A 19,759-nucleotide genomic window follows, 5' to 3' on the forward strand; every position below is an offset into this window, starting at 1 on the left:
GTTGAGTTCTAATGTGTTCATCTTGAACATATCACTCCTGCCCTCGGACCAGTCCCAGTGCTTTAGGAATCTGAAGGCACCTCTCCTATATCCATTTGGTAGGAATAACAGCAAAATGGACTATTATTTAAATGATAAAAAATTGCAGCACGCTGCTGTGCAGAGGGACCTGGGTGTCCTTGTGCAGGAATCTCAAGGAGTTGGTTTGCAGGTGCAGCAGGTAATTAAGAAGGCAAATGGAATTTTGTCCTTCATTGCCAGAGGGATGGAGTTTAAAAACAGTGAGGTTATGTTGCAGCTGTATAAGGTGCTGGTGAGGCCACACCTGGAGTTACTGTGTACAGTTTTGGTCTCCTTACTTGAATATACTGGCACTGGAGGGGGTGCAGAGGAGATTCACTGGGTTGATTCCGGAGTTGAGAGGGTTGGCTTATGAGGAGAGACTGAGTAGACTGGGGCTATACTCATTGGAATTCAGAAGAATGAGGGGAGATCTTATAGAAACATATAAGATTATGAAGGGAATAGATAAGATAGAAGCCAGGAAGTTGTTTCCAAAGCAGTGAAACTAGAACTAGGGGGCATGGCCTCAAAATAAGGGGGAACAGATTTAGGACTGAGTTGAGGAGGAACTTCTTCACACAAAGGGTTGTGAATCTGTGGGATTCCCTGCCCAGTTGAGGCTGCCTCATTGAATGTTTTTAAGGCAAGGATAGATAAATTTTTGAACAGTAAAGAAATTAAGGGTTATGGTGAGCGGGTGGGTAAGTGGAGCTGAGTCCACGAAAAGATCAGCCATGATCTTATTGAATGGCGGAGCAGGCTCGAGGGGCCAGGTGGCCCACTCCTGCTCCTAGTTCTTACAGTCTTATGGATAAGATGCTCAACTGAGGTCCTGTCTATCCTTTTTGAGTAGATACAAGGATCTCATGGTGCAATTTTGAAAAAGGGGGTTAACTCAGTATCCTGGCCAATATTCATTCCTCATCACACATTGCAACAACCTTATCTTTTTATGTCTGTGGGAGCTTGCTCTGTGCAAATTGGTTGCTTCATTTCATTGGCTGCGAAGCACTTTGAAACTTTCTGCTGGCTGTGGAAGGAGCTATCTGCTCCTCGTTCATTCTCAAACAAACCACAACTTCTGGCTGTTCCTCTTCCCCTTTCAAATTTCCTGCAGCCAGTCAGTGATTTAGTTGTTAGCATGGTCGTACTGCAATGTATACTGTATTTCCAACAATTATATGTTGTGTAATGGTATAAATATTGTGAAGCTGTTCAATAATTTGATTTTTGCTTTGAAGATGGATCTGTAGAATTTTTTTATTCAGTACTTTGTTAATATTGCATTTTCTCCTCTTTAGTGTTCAAAGCTACTCTCCGATACCAGCGTGATCCAGTTTTATCCAAGCAAATTTGTTTTGATCACTGATATTTTGGATACTTTTGGTAAGAAATTCCATTGTGTTCTTTCCGGTATTGCCGGGCTACATTGAAGCTTAAAAGAAGAAAATTATTGTATGTGCAGTGTGATATTTTGCAGTGAGTGCACAGAGGGGAGTGTTTGAACAGAGGGGAGTATGATAGGATGAGAGCGGAATTGGCGAATGTAGATTGGGGGCGCAGATTGGTTGGTAGGACGGCTGAGGAACAGTGGAGGGTCTTTAAGGAGATCTTTTTCGGTGCTCAGCAGAAATATATTCCAATGGTAAAGAAGGAACGTAGGAGAAGGGATAACCAGCCGTGGTTATTGAAGGAAATAAAGGAGAGTATTAAATTAAAAGCTGATGCGTTCAGAGTGGCTAAAAGTAGTGGGTGATTAGAACATTGGGAAAGATTTAAAAATCAACAAAGAATGACTAAGAAATTGATAAAGAAAGGAAGGATAGACTATGAAGCTAAACCAGCACTAAATATAAAAAAGGACAGTAAAAGTTTTTACAAATATATGAAGAGGAGGAGGCTGGCTAGAGTGAATGTTGGACCCTTAGAGGATGAGAGAGGGGAATTTAGTGGTGGGAGATGAGGAAATGGCTGAGGCCTTAAATAAGTTTTTTGCCTCCTCCTTCACGGAGGAGGGCGCGAATAGTTTGCCGGATATTAAAGATAGAAGGATGGTAGGAGTTGAGGGCCTGAATGCGATTACTGTCACTAGAGAGGTAGTGCTTGATAGACTAATGGGACTGATGGTGGACAAGTCCCCAGGACTGGATGGAATGCATCCCAGGGTTCTGAAGGAAATGGCAGAGGTGATAGTGGAATCCTTAGTGATTATTTACCAAAATTTGCTGGATTCTGGGGACGTGCCGGAAGATTGGAAAACAGCTAATGTTACGCCGCTGTTTAAAAATGGTAGCAGACAAAAGGTAGGGAATTATAGGCGGTTAGTTTAACGTCTGTTGTGGGGAAAAATGCTAGAATCCGTCATCAAAGAAGAAATAGCGAGGCAGCTGGAAAGGAATGGTTTGATAGAGCAGACGCAGCACAGATTCGTTAAGGGGAAGTCGTGTTTGACGAATTTATTGGAATTCTATGAGGATGTGACTAGTGTGATAGACAGAGGGGAACCGGTGGATGTGGTGTTTTTAGATTTTCAAAAGGCATTTGATAAGGTGCCTCACAAAAGGTTGCTACAGAAGGTCAGGGGGCATGGAGTTGGGGGTAAGGTGTTAGCGTGGATAGAGGATTGGCTGTCTAATAGGAGGCAGAGAGTAGGTATCAATGGGCGCTATTCTGATCGGCAGTTGGTGACTAGTGGAGTGCCGCAGGGATCGGTGCTGGGGCCTCAACTATTTACCATTTATATAGATGATCTGGAGGAGGGGGCTGAGTGTAGGGTGATGAAATTTGCTGATGACACAAAGATGAGTGGAAAAGCAAATTGCGTGGAGGGTGTGGAAAGTCTGCAGAGGGATCTGGATAGGCTGAGCGAGTGGGCGAGGATCTGGCAGATGGAGTACAATGTTAGCAAGTGTGAGGTTATCCACTTTGGCAGAAATAATAGTAGGAGGGATTACTGTTTAAAAGGTGAAAAGCTGCACCATGCTATGGTGCAGAAGGACCTGGGGGTCCTTGTGCACAAGTCGCAAAAACCCAGTCTGCAGGTGCAGCAGGTGATCAAGAAGGCGAATGGAATGTTGGCCTTTATAGCGAGGGGGATAGAATATAAAAGTAGGGAGGTCTTGCTGCAACTGTACAGGGCACTGGTGAGGCTGCAGCTGGAGTAGTGTGTGCAGATTTGGTTGCCACACTTGCGCAAGGATATTTTGGCCTTAGAGAGTGCAGAGGCGGCTCACTAGGCTGATACTGGAGATGAGGGGGTTGGACTATGTAGAGAGACTAAATAGACTGGGTCTGTACTCGTTGGAGTTTAGAAGGATGAGGGGGGATCTTATGGAGACGTATAAGATAATGAAGGGGGTGGATAGGGTAGAGGTAGAGAGATTCTTCCCGCTTAGAAAGGACAGCAGGACTAGAGGACACAGCCTCAAGATGAGGGGAGGGGCAGTTTAGATTGGAGTTGAGGAGGAACTTCTTCACTGAAAGGGTGGTGAATCTCTGGAATTCTCTGCCCGTTGAAGTGGTGGAGGCTGCCTCGCTAAATATATTTAAGTCATGGGTAGATAGGTTTTTGACAGACAAGGGAATTAAGGGTTATGGGGAGAAAGCGGGAAAGTGGAACTGATCCACTTCAGATCAGCCATGATCTTATTGAATGGTGGGGCAGGCGAGATGGCCTACTCCTGCTCCTATTTCTTATGTTCTTATGTGCAGCAAGTCCTACTTGAAGGGTTGCAGACCTTTTCCCTAATTTATTCGTTATCTCCGGGGAGGGAGTAAAGTTCTAACTGAAGACGAGATTAGTGAGAAATGTCATTGTTTTACACTCGATTCGCAGTAAGTGACTGTTACTTAGGCTTCAGATTAAATCACTTTCTCTGGAGTTTCACTGGAAGATGCAACATTTTTCACGAGTCTTTATGATTGCAGTGGGGTTTTTTGGCAAATGTTGAATACAGACTATTGTGAAACTAATAAACTTTAAACTGTATCTCATTATTAACATCACCTTTAGCAGCAAATTAATAAAACTTTTAAAAAACGATTTGAATCAAATTATTTAATGACTGCTATGAGCTAGTTAAACCTTGTTTCTGTGGTTCTAATGTCTGATTATATCCATCATTCTGTTTCATAGAAATTTTAATGTTGAGCAGAATAATAATGTGAAATGTTATTAATATTGAAGGTCCTGATTTTGAAATGTTATCATACATCTGGTCAGTATTTACATTTTTAGTTACCTTTTGTGATAAATGAACACTTAAGACTAATTATGTATTTACAGTGCATTCTTAGCAACAGTTATTTCATATCATTGCTAAGCTTGTGGATCACACGTCTGAGGTCGAGGTCTGAACTGACTAAAGGAAAATAGAAGGAGACTACTTGGTCCAGGAAGTCTTCCTCCTCTCTGATCTCTGGGCTCTGATCCTGAAATCAGGTTGCATTTTGTGGACCGAACGGGACACGCTGCTCCAGATGTGGACCGAACGGGACACGCTGCTCCAGATGTGGACCGAACGGGACACGCTGCTCCAGATGTGGACCGAACGGGACACGCTGCTCCAGATGTGGACCGAACGGGACACGCTGCTCCAGATGTGGACCGAACGGGACACGCTGCTCCAGATGTGGACCGAACGGGACACGCTGCTCCAGATGTGGACCGAACGGGACACGCTGCTCCAGATGTGGACCGAACGGGACACGCTGCTCCAGATGTGGACCGAACGGGACACGCTGCTCCAGATGTGGACCGAACGGGACACGCTGCTTCAGATGTGGACCGAACGGGACACGCTGCTTCAGATGTGGACCGAACGGGACACGCTGCTTCAGATGTGGACCGAACGGGACACGCTGCTCCAGATGTGGACCGAACGGGACACGCTGCTCCAGATGTGGACCGAACGGGACACGCTGCTCCTATGTTCAGTTCAGTACAAGTGAACAACTGATGACAATAGAGATCTCTAGAGGACACCAGATCCTGAGTCAAAGCTTTATCCCTATTCATTATTCCCCACCTCTCAACTAATTCAGGTGTCTGAGTAAATATTGACCACCCTCTTCGAACATCCAAATGAATGGGAATCTATGGCCAATTGAGTTTTTAATGCTTCAGCTTGCATTCTGCCGATGATCTGGGAGGATTTCATGTTTAATGTTAATTATTGAATTACCCGTTCTGATTACAGGGAAGCTAGTCTACGAGCGGATTTTGTCCATGTGTATGGGCAGCCGAGCTTCCTTTCCTGGAGTCTCTGCGCCAGGTAATTTTAATCAAGAAATTACATTTTCTGGAATTTTAAAACTAATAAACTAAATGTTTGGAAGTGAAGCCAATAAGAGCCAATGTCATCACAGAATTATTGCATTTAACCAATGAAATAGGAAAGGGATAATCATAGAGGTTTACAGCATGGAAGCAGGCCATTTGACCCAACTTGTCCATGCTGCCCTTTTTTTTAAAACCCCTAAGCTGATTGCAATTGCCCACATTTGGCCCATATCCCTCTAAACCCATCGTACCCATGTAACTTCTAAATGCTTTTTAAAAGGCAAAATTGTGCCCGCTTCTACTACTGTCTCTGGCAGCTTATTCCAGACACTCACCACCCTCTGTGGAAAAATTTGCCCCTCTGGACACTTCTGTATCTCTCCCCGCTCACCTTAAACCTATGCCTTCTAGTTTTAGACTCCCCTATCTTTGGGAAAAGATATTGACTATCTACCTTGTCGATGCCCCTCATTATTTAACAGACCTCTGTAAGATCACCCGTCAGCTTCCTATGCCTCAGAGAAAAAAGCCCCAGTCTATTCAGCCTCTCCTTATAACTTAATCCATCAAGTCCTGGTAGCATCCTAGTAAATCTTTTCTGCGCTCTTTCTAGTTTAATAATATCTTTTCTTTGATAGGGTGACCAGGATTGCACACAGTATTCCGAGTCTGGCCTTACCGATGTCTTGTACAACTTCAACAAGGTGTCCCAACTCCTGTATTCAATGTTTTGCCCGATGAAAGCCAGCATGTCGAATGCCTTCTTCACCACTCTGTCCACCTGTGACTCCACTTTCAAGGAGCTATGAACCTGTACCCCTGAATCTCTGTTCTGTAACTCTCCCCAGTGCCCTACCATTAACTAAGTCCTGCCCTGGTTCAATCTACCAAAATGCATCACCTCACATTTGTTTAAATTAAACTCCATCTGCCATTCATCAGCCCACTGGCCCAATTGATCAAGAATATTTTTAAGTTCTGAGTTTGATGCTGGTAATCCAGAGCAGTGATATTCCTCGGAGATTACAAAATCTGTGTTTGGCCGAGTTGTTGCAAAACATGTATCTTATATTTCTGAACGATCAACTTAGCCTTTCTATTTTATTCCACAATGTCACTGACCTTTTCAGTTATGCATGTTGTGTTTATAATGCAGATAACATTGGTCCAGATGAAGTGAATGAAACTGCAAAAGAAACTTGTCTGAACTGGTTCTTCAAGATTGCCTCAATCAGGGAACTCATTTCCAGATTGTATCCTTTCACAAATTAATTTCCACATGGACCTGGATGAATATAATGTGAAATTCAACCAACGACTAGTAGGGGCTTGTTTATTGGCAGGCTAGTTGCAATTGGAATGAAGAGAGGGGAGTCTAAAACTAGAGGGCATAGGTTTAAGGTGAGAGGGAAGAGATACAAAAGATCCAGAGGGGCAATTTTTTCACACGGAGGGTGAATGTTTAAAAAGCATTTAGATAGTTACATGGGTAGGATGGGTACTGAGGGATATTGGACAATTGGGACTAGCTTAAGGTTTTAGAAAAAGGGCGGCATGGACAAGTTGGGCCAAAGGACCTGTTTCAATGCTGTACACCTCTATGACTCTATGGTCATTTTAATCTTTCAAGGGAACTTTTTTTATTTTACTCCCTTATAAATTGAGAAGTTCCCCATAAAGTTGAACATTTATTTATTAGTGTCACAAATAGGCTTACATTAACACTGCAATAAAGTTACTGTGAAAAATCCCCTAGTTGCCACACTCCTGTTCGGGTACACTGAGGGAGAACTTAGCATGGCCAATGCACCTAATCAGCACATCTTTCAGACTGCGGGAGGAAATTGAAGCACCCGGAGGAAACCCAGGCAGACACGGGGAGAATGTGCAAACTACAAAGACAGTAACCCAAGCTGGGAATTGAACCCAAGTCCCTGGTGCTGTGAGGCAGCAATGCTACCCACTGTGCCACCCAGATCGGAATCCAGAAGCCTTGGTGACTTGTCCCATCTCTGCTCCACAAGAGGCAGCCCCTGAATTTGTGGTGAGCAAAAGTCAGGAGAGAGAGAGACTGGAATGTGGGAGCAGGAGACTGAGATTAGGGTGAGGACATGAGAAACTGACAAATGGGGGCTTGAATGGTGGGGGTGATGGCGGATAGTGGAGGTTGGAAATTGGGATTTATATTGGAGCAGGAAGACTGCAGAATTGGAGTCATGGCGAGAGGATGAATAGGGACTGGACAAAGAGGAGTAGAAGACTAAAAAAGCTAATAAAACCTCCAGAAATATCTCCTGTATTGGATCATCCTGAATATAACACAATACTTTCAGTGAATCTGTAATTTCTGTTACTAATGCTGCAAGTTATATATATTACTGTTTAATGTATTTGCTTAATTCTATAAGGATTTAAAAACCCTTGAACTATCGACTTTTGCATGGTCAACTATGTTCAACTCCTGTTACTCCTTGGTTATATTTCAAGCTAACAGTTCTGTACTTTGCAAAAATGTATTTGCCTTGACTTAACTTAGTTATGTGGAGGTCGCCATATTAAAATGTAACACATTCCTTTCTAAAACGTAAGTATGCTGGAATTCTCATTTGGTTTTAACACTTTTAATATATCTCAATCACAAGTGGATCATGAGGTGAATTAAATTTGTTCAACTGGTGTGATGAAAATATGTGCTGAGATTTTTAAAATTAATTTGGTTTGAAAATTAATACAAGATGAAAGTGAATCATCCTTATTAGGTGATGTGATATCTAGTTTTAACTTTTTTTAAAGTGGTATCTCTGAGACTCTTCCTCGGTTGACCTCAATGATAAGAGGCATTGGTGATCCATTGGTTGCTATTTATGCAAGAGCATATCTTTGCAGGGTAGGCTACAATTTTTTTAAAAACTTCTTAGATTATATTAAATTATATTTTCTAGCTAATTGATATGTACATCACAACACTTTTGTCTTAAAAAAAACTTCTGCGTTATTCTCAATTTCATTTCTTGTTCCCTTTTTCCAATAGGTTGGAATGGAAGTGGCGCCACATTTGAAAGACAACTTAAATAAGAATTTTTTTGATTTCCTCTCCACGTTTAAACAAGTATGAAATTAGTTTAGTCTTGATTTAGTAAATTATTCTTTTCTTTGCATTCGTCCTCAGCTCTGTACAGCTTGTGTTAAGATCACAAATCTCTGAAACCTTTTGCCAATATCAACCATTGACATTTAAATCCAAATGAATCATTTGACAATGTAATCCAGGTTGTATTCCTCTTTGATGTATAAATGTGCATTTTCAAATGACCAAATTCTGAAATTAGACATTTCCCATTGCAGCACATAAACATACTTTGATCAAACAAAATATGTCACAGCTTTGTTCAGTGATATAATTTATATATAAAATGTTGTGCCTGTACACACTTTCTGAACCTGTTCCATGTTGGCATCTAAGTGGAAGCTACTTCTGATTCCTGTCCGTCTATAATTATATCCTCCTCCCAGCCCTTCCAAGTAGAGATGCTGCTATGGCAACTGTAGCAGGACAGTTTAATTAGAACAAAATAAGGTAATATAATTTTTCTCCTACATGTGAGCAGAGAAATTTATAATGGTAACAAAAATAAGAATGTATGACTTTAAAAATGGGAATGAAATGACACCAGAGCAGACCAGTCCAATTATCTCCTAGTTCCACTTCACTGTGGCGTCTTTGAAATTCCATGTGCAAAGACTCAGGAGATTTGTGTGTGCAGTTCTGAATAGAAATTGGTTTGAAAATATTTTAAAAGAAATCATACTGTATTGCTGTGGGAAATTGAGCACAATTTAAAACCCAAAGAGACCTGAGAACATTAATATTCTGTACCGTGTGCTAGTTTTATAATCGGATCATACTGGTTCCTTTTATATATAGACTTGGCCTGATTTTGACAGATCGCTCAATGTTTTTGACTTTTTAAACATGTTACACTTTATTCTGGCCTTTGGATCGCGCCTCTGGTGCTAAAAGCATTTCAGGAGGGTTAGTAACTGAGAATTGTGACTGTTTCCTAAATTGTGGACAAGTGCACCTGAACCTGTGCATGAAGCTTTATCTTAATCTTTCCTGATTGGATGCTCATGCCGATCTAGTTTGCTCGTATTTTTAGTTGAGCGGAGGTGTGAAAGATTGTTATCACGTTTTTATTCAAAAACAGACTTGGTACCGGCCATGAGTAGAACCCAAAGGTGACTTGTGGAGGTATTTTGCTGTTTTAGATACTGGAACTGCCTACATTACACAAGAATAGGATTAGGTCTTTCTACCTCTTGAGTCTGTTCTGCCATTCTGTTCAAGCATGGTTGACCTAAACCACCTCTTTATTCATCAACAATTGATCTCTATCTCTTTCCCTGTTATATGCAAAACTTGTGTCAATTGCAATTTTGGTTTTGGTGCACTAAGCCTTTGTGCATCTTTTTGAGGCTGCTTTGGATCCCCAGAGTAACAGAAGGAAGATGGGTCTTGTTCTTATCAGTGCCTTTGGGCAAGTTGTACCTGCAGGAAGGCCATGTGTCCTGAGTCAGTTTTCTGTGACCAGTGCATTATATCTTGTCAGCCTCTTTGAGTCCTCAATACAGTCAGTCACACAAAGTTTTTGTTGTTTGGCTTCCTGTTTGGTTCTGTTCTGACCTAGCTGTTGAAGCCAGAACACCTATATTGTAGCTTTTCTTTCAAAGATTCTGGACTTTGCCCAAGAATCCACCATTCTTCTTCACCTGCTCTGCTCTTTGGCAACATGAAGTCAGTTTGCAAGTGTAAACACCTCTCTCTCGCTGTTATTCTCTTGATCTCTTCACTGCGTCGTTGCTATCTCTCTGCTCGTTTGCCATTGTTTTTGTTGACACGTTTTGTATTTTATTTGCTTTCACTGGGGCTTTTGCTTTGTTTGCTCGTGTGCAACACTTGCTGTGGTTTTCTTTGTCACACATTTATGGTAGGCTGCATTCTCTTGGCTGCCCTTAATCTAGATTCTGATGTGCCATTTAGAGGTGATTCTCCTTTCTGAAATTAAACAGAAGAAATCTGTTTATGTTCATCTGATTGCTCCCCGAGTAGAACATAGAACGTTACAGCGCAGAACAGGCCCTTCGGCCCACGATGTTGCGCCGACCAATTAAAAAGCAATGACGCTCTAACCTAAACCAATCCCTTTCCATCCATAAACCTATCCACGGATCTCTTAAACGCCCCCAAACTAGGCGCATTTACAACTGCAGCAGGCAGGGCATTCCAATCCCTCACCACCCTCTGGGTAAAGAGCCTACCCCTGACATCCGTCCTATAACTACCACCCCTTAATTTAAAGCTATGCCCCCTCGTGCTAGCTTTCTCCATCCGAGGAAAAAGGCTATCACTGTCCACCCTATCTAAACCTCTAATCATCTTATATGTTTCAATAAGGTCCCCTCTTAGCCGCCTTCTTTCCAACGAAAACAACCTCAAATCCCTCAGTCTCTCCTTATAGGACCTCCCCTCCATACCAGGCAACATCCTGGTAAACCTCCTCTGCACTCTCTCCAAAGCCGCCACATCCTTCCTGTAATGTGGGGACCAGAACTGCACACAATACTCCAAGTGCGGCCGCACCAGAGTTTTGTACAGTTGCAACATGACGTTGCGGCTCCTAAATTCAATCCCCCTACCAATAAACGCCAAGACACCGTATGCCTTCCTAACAACCTTATCTACTTGATTCCCAACTTTCAGGGATCTATGTACACATACACCTAGATCCCTCTGTTCATCAACACAAAGAAAATACCGAGTATTCGGTATTTTACAGATAGAGATCAGAATGTGCAGGACTTTGATTTAGGCTCATTTATTCCTATCTGTTAATCCCTGTGTGTTTCAGTGCCTGACCAACTTTGTTAGCATTTAATTTTGTCCCTTCACTCCTTTCCCCAATGGTAATGCTGTTATATATTGTAAGATGTAATTAAAAAGGATAGGGAAGGAAGAGAGTGGTAACTGTACTAATTAGATACATAATAATGGTGGTGAAAAAAATGACTTCATTAAATATCTTACAACACCAGGTTAAAGTCCACCAGGTTTATTTGGAATCTCGAGCTTTCAGAGCACTGCTTGTACATCAGGTGATCACGAGCATCACTCACCTGATGAAGGCACAGCACTCCGAAAGTTCGTCATTTCAAATAAACCTGTTGGACTTTATCCTGGTGTTGGAGACTTCTTTATGTGCCCACCCCAGTCCAACACCGACATCTCCACATCTCAATTAAATATGAGGGTGTGAACAGAATCCATGTGGATTGTGGTTAAGGATAAGAAGGGATTGATCACCAGAGGATTATTGAACAGACCATCTAACAGAGGAAGACAAGTGAAGGAAGAATAGGCACAAAGCAAAATAAAGAAATGAGTACAATGACTCTGAGGGGACTTCAACTCTAAATAAATGGGGAAAGAGGTCATGAAAGAGGAAAAGAGAATGTAATTTTTATTATGTTCCGGACTCCTTCCTTACCAAGTATGTTAGACGTCTGACCAGAGAAGGATCATCGCTGGATCTAGTAATGGAGGTTGAATCACAGCAAATAGAAGTAAACAGAATAACTGGACAATTGTGACCATGTGAGAATGATGTGATGCAAAGTAATTGATTGGGGGAAAAAATTATGGGAATGTGAATGGAACCAGGGAAGTTAGAATAGAAATAGGAGGTAATCCTATTCGGAAGAAATATGATAAAACAAAACCTGTGCAAAATTGAAACATCTTAGATGAATGAAGTGATGGTAAATTGAAATGAATGCCTGCTGCGGTTGTAAATGCGCCTAGTTTGGGGGCGTTTAAGAGATCTGTGGATAAGTTTATGGACGAAAAGGGATTGGTTTAGATTAGTGGGTCAGTGTTTTTTTTCTTTAAAAAAAAACTGGTCGGCGCAACATCGTGGGCCGAAGGGCCTGTTCTGCGCTGTAATGTTCTATGTTCTATGAAATGAATGGGAGATGCAGACACAGAGTGCATTGATAGTAATGGAATGTGAAGAGGTTAGGAAAGTAAAAAGAGAATTGGGAAATCAAAAGGGAACTGAGATAAAAATATCAAGGATTTTAAAAGAGAAAGTAAATATTGTACTGACACAAAAACAACAAGGAAAAGCGCAACAGCTTTCACAGCGTTCTGAAATAAAGAGGAAGAAACATACAGGTAATGACAGTGAAGTGGTATAAATATTAATTATATTCAAGGAAGATTAATGGGTGACAATTATTTGACAAGACATTTAAGATATATTAGGGGTGGCGGAGCGGGGAACTCAAACTAATGTAACTTTAGAAAGGAGAAAATCCTTGCTACAGATCGATTACATCCATGGGGGAAATGATAATGGCAACGTGCTAATAATTTGAATAGATGACTAATTGTCTCCCCTTTTCTATCTTCAGTGTCATATCTTTGCTTCTTCCATTCTGTTTATTTTGGCAGGCAGTGAATTTAAATCTGGTATTTAAAAAGTGAAGTAGAGCAATTCGAGGGAACTACACACCAGTTACTTAGATGTCAGTGGCAGCACAACAACTTAACAGAATAGCATCTAGAAGCAGAAAATATTGGGGCGTAGGCCGCACAGATCGTGAAAGAGGGAGCCGTGTTTGACCAATCCTATTTAATTATTTGAAATAACTGAAAAAGTAGACAAGGGTAATGTAATCGATGCAATATATTTAGAACCATAGAACATTACGGCACAGAAACAGGCCTTTTGGCCCTTCTTGTCTGTGCCGAACCATTTTTCTGCCTAGTCCCACTGACCTGCACTTGGACCATATCCCTCCACACCCCTCTCATCCATGAACCCGTCCAAGTTTTTCTTAAATGTTAAAAGTGACCCCACATTTATTACTTCATCTGGCAGCTCATTCCACACTCCCACCACTCTCTGTGTGAAGAAGCCGCCACCCCCCCAATATTCCCTTTAAACTTTTCCTCCTTCACCCTTAACCCATGTCCTCTAGATTTTTTTCTCCCCAGCCTCAGTGGAAAAAGCCTGCTGACATTTGGAATTTTAAATTTCAAAAAGCCTTCAATAAGGTACTACATATAGAATTGTACTACAGTCAGAACCTGTGGAGTCCAGGCAAGTAGCAGAATGGATAGCCAACTGACTATAACATAAAAAGTAGGGTTTTTTAATTAATTCATGAGATGTGGGTGTCGCTGGCTGAGCCAGCATTTATTGCTCATCCCTAATTCCCCTCCAGCTGAGTGGCTTGTGAGGCCATTTCGAAAGGTATTTGAGAGTCAGCCACATTGCTGAGGAGTTCTCTGCCGAAAGGTCGTCCTGACTGAAAATGTTGGCTCTGTTCTCTCCCTACAGATGCTATCAGACCTACTGAGATTTTCCAGCATTTTCTTTTTCTGTCGTGACTGGGATACGCTACTTATTTAATGCTGCAAACTAAATGGGAATGTTTATTTTATTCTAACACTGTTACATCATAACTCTCTGAACAATGTTACAATGTTCTGTAAGTTTATCATTATTTTAAACTGGATCCTGTTGGAGTTTGTAAAGCCTGATCTTCAGTGGGTGAAGTTGGAGTTGATGTTGACGGCGGTTGCAGGTATTGGCGTCAGAGACTTTGGACATTGGGTAGGAGATTCCTGTTTTACTGGGGTGAGGTACAGAAGCCATCTTTCTGTTTAAGAACTGCTGTTTATTACAATCTTACCAATCGAACTTTTGAAGTATTTATTATAATGTTTATTGTTCTTGGTATTCTCTGGGTGCTCATATTAGTCAGGGTAGTCTGGGCATACTAAATACAACGGCCAGGTACACTTAGTCTTGTTAATTAATAAAAGTTAAACAAAGTCAGCAAACTACAATTCATTGGTAACTATTGTTTTATTCAATGCAGATTCATGGCGAAACAGTTCAGAACCAGCTCGCTGTGCAGCGGGTAGAAATTCCAGTATACCTTACGCTGTATACTCCTGCTATAGACTGGATTCTCCAATGTATTGCGTACAGAGCACCTGAGGTTCATTTTAATTTTCTTCACTAGAACATTGAGAATTTTAATTTAAGAGTATATTGAGCATTATGCCGTTATTCTACAAAACCAAGTTCAACCTCATACTGCAAACCTAGGATTCCTTTAATACTGTAGGAGAATGCTTGTTTGACTTTCCTAGTTAGAATAAAATTCTTAAATGTGTTGTCAAACTGCTCAAAATATGTCCATATTGTAGGCTTATTGATTTTAAAAAACCAATAAGATTTCTCATTTCTAAATACTTTTGTTATTTAGCAACAATGTTCGTGTCAAAAATTAAAAGTTGATCCATACCACTATCTCTAGTGAACAGAAAATTCCATAGCAGCAAGTAAATGCAATAATTTTAATTTGGACCAGGGCGCACTCAATCATTTTCATTTGAGAATATTTCTGGAAACCTAACAGGATTCCACATTCCAGTATCCGTTAAATCTTGAACAGATTCTGAGCCTTGCTGAAATTCCAGGTATTTGGATGTTGTAGTTTTCAGCTTTAGTGCATTAAACTTTCTGTTTCTAATATTTTCTCATTTCTTACCCTTCACCCCACTCCCAACACTTTTTGCTTCTAGTTATTTTCTGCCCCCGGGGGGGTTTTTAATGATTTGAGAAGGTAAACCACTCTTTCACTCTTACTGATGCTAATCCAAAATTGATTGTTAAAAGCAGACTAGTAAGTGTCTTCCTTGTCTCTTTTTAATTGCCACAGCTTTTTATGGAAATATGAAATCCAATATATTGATTTAACAGTTTTCAGTAATGGGATATTTCCCAAGTTAGAACCTGGTTTGTTATTGGATGAAAAATGTGACATTGGACACAAGTGTAAAGCCCAGTAAAACTAATGCAGTGCAGCTTAACACATTTAGGCTTTATGTGGTACATTCTTATTTTGGATAGTGTTATAAAGAGTCCTGAGATTTTGTTGTACACTTTGAAACAGACCTTACCCTCAGCATGCACTTTCCATTCTTCTCCAATTAGCATATCTTTATTGTCCATTTCCCTCCTGTTTGGCCAGCTTCCTTTTCTAAGGCTCTGTGCTATTTGTCCTGTAAGAAGTCTCACGACACCAGGTTAAAGTCCAACAGGTTTATTTGGTAGCAAAAGCCACTGGCTTTCAGAGTGCTGTTCCTTCGCCAGGTAAGTGGGAGTTCTATTCACAAACAGGGCAATATAAAGACACAAACTCAATTTACAAAATAATGGTTGGAATGCGAGTCTTTACAGGTAATCAAGTCTTAAAGGTACAGACAATGTGAGTGGAGAGAAGGTTAAGCACAGGTTAAAGAGATGGGTATTGTCTCCAGCCAGGACAGTTAAAGATTTTGCAAGCCCAGGCAAGCCGTGGGGGTTACAGATAGTATGACATGAACCCAAGATCCTGGTTGAGATCGTCCTCGTGTGTGGAACTTGGCTATCAGTCTCTGTTCAGCGACTCTGCGTTGTATGTGTCGTGAAGGCCGCCTTGGAGAATGCTTATGCGAAGATCTGAGGCCGAATGCCTGTGACCACTGAAGTGGTCCCCAACAGGAAGGGAATGCTGTTGCCTGGTGATTGTCGAGTGGTATAAAATCTCACTAACTGTCCTGGCTGGAGACAATACCCATCTCTTTAACCTGCGCTTAACCTTCTCTCCACTCACATTGTCTGTACCTTTAAGACTTGATTACCTGTAAAGACTCGCATTCCCATCATTATTTTGTAAATTGAGTTTGTGTCTTTATATTGTCCTGTTTGTGAATAGAACTCCCACTTACCTGACGAAGGATCAGCACTCTGAAAGCCAGTGGCTTTTGCTACCAAATAAACCTGTTGGACTTTAACCTGGTGCTATGAGACTCCTTACTGTGTTTACCCCAGTCCAACGCCGGCATCTCCACATCATGACTATTTGTCCTGTGGCAGCACATTCCACATACTTGCTGCTTTTATGTTTCTCCTGAATTTCATGTTGGGTTTGTTGGCAACTTTCTTATTTATGGCCTGTGATTTTGGATTCTCTCACAAAAGAAAACATTTTCTGCACATCCACCCTATCGTAACCTTGAAGCTTTGTCTAACAATATTTAAACAGATATCACAAAGCTCTGCTTTTTCAAACTATCCCTCTAGAAATGAACCATGTGGTTCATTTTATTTATGCCTTTATTAACCTGCATCGCTCATGTTACTAACTTGTGTATCTCTATGCTGGATCCTTTAGCTGCTGTACTCTATTTAGACTCCTTCTAAACAAGTAGTGTGTGGCCTCCTTATCCTTTGTACTAAAATGCCCACTTACCTCTATTAAAATTCATCTTTAAATTCTGATCTCATTCTGCAAGTTTGTCTTTGTTTTCAGTCTGAATCTTCCTCTGTGTTAACTACACACATCCCTTTCCCAATTATCATTGCCAAGTTTTGAAGCTGTAAGACTGATTCCTGATGCCAAATGATTGCTATAAATTGTGAACACCAAAAGGTCCCAGTACTGATCTTATTAGAACACAACCATCCACCTTCTGCCTGTCTGAAAAGCTACTTTGACTCTCTCTCCTGTACCTAACTTACTATCTATTTTGCTATGTGTATTCTGATTCCACATACTCTGGCCAGAATCATCATTTTACTCTGCAGTCCCTTATCAAAAGCATTTTGAAAATTCAAATATATTGCACAGCTTCTGCAGCACCTTTGGTTACTCGTTCTCAAAGGATTTCATAAGGTTGGACAAAGATGACCTTCCCTCCTGAAATCCATGCTATCTTTGTACATTTGGTTTTTAGATGCTTTTCTGTTTTTTAGTCAAGATTATATAATCTGTCCTAGCACTGACGTTAAGCTAATTTTTTGTAGTTAGCTGGACTTGTTCTCCTTAAATAAGGACTTTAATCAAGTACACAGTGTGCACAGCTTGTGCTTAAACCGATAATGATGTCAGCTATTTCCATCTCTTGTGCTACAAGGTGAGCAAACTTGGCAAATAAAGCAGTTTGTGCACCTAGAATTTTTTTCATTCTATAATTTGCTTTACAAAATTGTGCAGCAAGTAGAGGTGATGTAATAAATTGTTGAATTAAGAAATATTAAAAATGACAGGAATTAATTGTTTAGTCACATACTGTGTCTTCAGCAGAAATAGCTGATTAAAGGTTGAAAATGTTATGACTGTTTACAGGCTTTACTTACAGAAATGATGGACAGGTGTAAGAAACTTGGAAACAAGTAAGTAAGCTGGAATCTTTCTTGACATGTCTTATGTCACAGTGTACAAAATATATACAGGCGAGACCATGCATACCTCCTGACCTGTGTGTTTTGATCTTTTTCATGATTTGTGACAGTGCTTTGCTGTTGAACTCAGTAATGTCGGCGTTCAGACCAGAATTCATTGCAACAAGGTCTATGGATTTCATTGGCATGATAAAGGACTGTGAAGAATCAGGTTTTCCCAAGGTAGATCAATACGTAATAGAAAAAGCATGTGACACGTTTTGTGATGGATATCCATGTTGCAGAACTTGGTACTCTACATTTCAGATGTTAAATAGAGTGCATGATATGAGGTGGAACAAGGTACTTTTCCAATGTCTTGGCCAATCTGCATCCCTCAAGCAATATCAGGAGTAAGATCAACTCATTGTTAATCTCATTGGTTGCCTCAATACCAGTTATCACTTTCAAAGTAATTTGTGTGAAACTATTTGAAATGTTTCATAAATATGTGATGAGAAGTTACAGAAATACAGTTTTTGTTATGTGACATTAATTTAATGCTTGATCGATCCTAGACATTAGTCTCAATTTGAAAGGATTGGTCTAATTTTAGTTAAATTGTTAATACCAGACATTCCCTCACTAAAATATCACAAACCAAATAAGAACATAAGAACTAGGAGCAGGAGTAGGCAATCTGTCCCCTCAAGCCTGCATCGCCATTCAATAAGATCATGGCTGATCTTTTTGTGGACTCAGCTCCATTTACCCGCCTGCTCACCATAACCCTTAATTCCTTTACTGTTCAAAAATCTATCTTCCTTTGCCTTAAAAACTTTCAATGAGGGAGCCTCAACTGGGCAGGGAATTCCACAGATTCACAACCCTTTGTGTGAAGAAGTTTCTCCTCAACTCAGTCCTAAATCTGCTCCCCCTTATTTTGAGGCCATGCCCCCTAGTTCTAGTTTCACCAACTAGTAGAAACAACTTCCCTGCTTCTATCTTATCTATTCCCTTCATAATCTTATGTTTATATAAGATCTCCCCTCATTCTTTTGAATTCCAATGAGTATAGTCCCAGTCTACTCAGTCTGTCCTCATAAGCCAACCCTCTCAACTCCACTCAATCTACTCATTACCACATTATTGTTAGTGGCACCTTGCTGTGTATGGATTTTATCTTACTCTCAAAGTATTTCATTCTCAGTAAAATATTTTAAAACTTCCTAATATTTTGAAAGGTGCTATATAAATGCATGTTTCTATTTTCAATCCATTTAGTCCTTGGTTTATTGTTGGAATGCAGCGTGACAGCATTTTCTGGCAATTTACTGTGATCCTATTGCTTTTTGATCTTTTTGTACTGTAGCATCTTCTTTTCCAATCCCTGGGGTTGAATTTGATTTTGTCGGATCCTCCGGAGAATGACAGGCTGCAGATTCTCAATGAAGCCTGGAAGGTTATTACCAAACTGAAGAATCCCCAGGTCAGTAGTGCATTGGGTTTGGATAAGAAAACCCATATCTGATCTGACCGATTAACAGAATGAGTTTTGTAAACCTGCTGAAGGTACGTGAGCTCCTCAGAAGTCTGTCAGGAAATATGAAATCTGTTTACGTATATGGTACATTTGGGTAGTGCTAACGTGCATTTTTGTTTTTGTAGAAGTTGGAAGACCAAGTGTAGTTGTAGTTTTGCCAGTTGGTATCGTTATTATCCATTCTGCAATTTGAATTGAAATTCATGCAGCATTACTAATGATCTTGAAACTACATTTTGTTTCCCCTTCCCATTCTCGTTATGCTGTTGCTTTCTATTGCAGTTACAAAAGTTGCAGGATGCCAGAATTGGATGAAAAAAAGGAAATATTTTCAAGCTGCTATCAGCTAACTTAATATCAAATTCATGATTCTTTTCACCCAAATACATTCAATTATCTAACCTGTTCCATAAAACTTAATAAAGATTTCCTAAGCATGTTAAGTTGTTTTTGCTTTAAATCTGAAGTTTCTGAATCTTCTGCTTAGTATTGTTGATCAGATGGCTGTTGGAGTTTGTGCGCTTGTACTGATTAGTTGTGATCAATTGCAAATTATGGTTATTAATGTCAAGCACCTGCAATTGTATTATC

At 40.5% G+C, this 19,759-nt stretch overlaps 1 protein-coding gene across 1 annotated transcript in view; it reads left to right on the top strand.

The window, feature by feature from the left end:
• vps35l (VPS35 endosomal protein sorting factor like) overlaps positions 1-19,759 on the top strand; it is a 170,733-nt gene that overhangs the window by 43,359 nt on the left and 107,615 nt on the right. The window contains exons 8-17 of the mRNA XM_080207060.1: positions 1,365-1,449; positions 5,262-5,336; positions 6,501-6,597; positions 7,881-7,928; positions 8,138-8,231; positions 8,376-8,453; positions 14,291-14,413; positions 17,591-17,637; positions 17,757-17,868; positions 18,998-19,114. Of these exons, the coding sequence (XP_080063186.1) occupies positions 1,365-1,449; positions 5,262-5,336; positions 6,501-6,597; positions 7,881-7,928; positions 8,138-8,231; positions 8,376-8,453; positions 14,291-14,413; positions 17,591-17,637; positions 17,757-17,868; positions 18,998-19,114 (876 nt within the window). The remainder of the gene's footprint in view (positions 1-1,364; positions 1,450-5,261; positions 5,337-6,500; positions 6,598-7,880; positions 7,929-8,137; positions 8,232-8,375; positions 8,454-14,290; positions 14,414-17,590; positions 17,638-17,756; positions 17,869-18,997; positions 19,115-19,759) is intronic.

Source organism: Carcharhinus amblyrhynchos, chromosome 18, assembly GCF_965287045.1.
Source record: "Carcharhinus amblyrhynchos chromosome 18, sCarAmb.v2.hapA, whole genome shotgun sequence".
Lineage (NCBI taxonomy): Eukaryota > Metazoa > Chordata > Chondrichthyes > Carcharhiniformes > Carcharhinidae > Carcharhinus > Carcharhinus amblyrhynchos.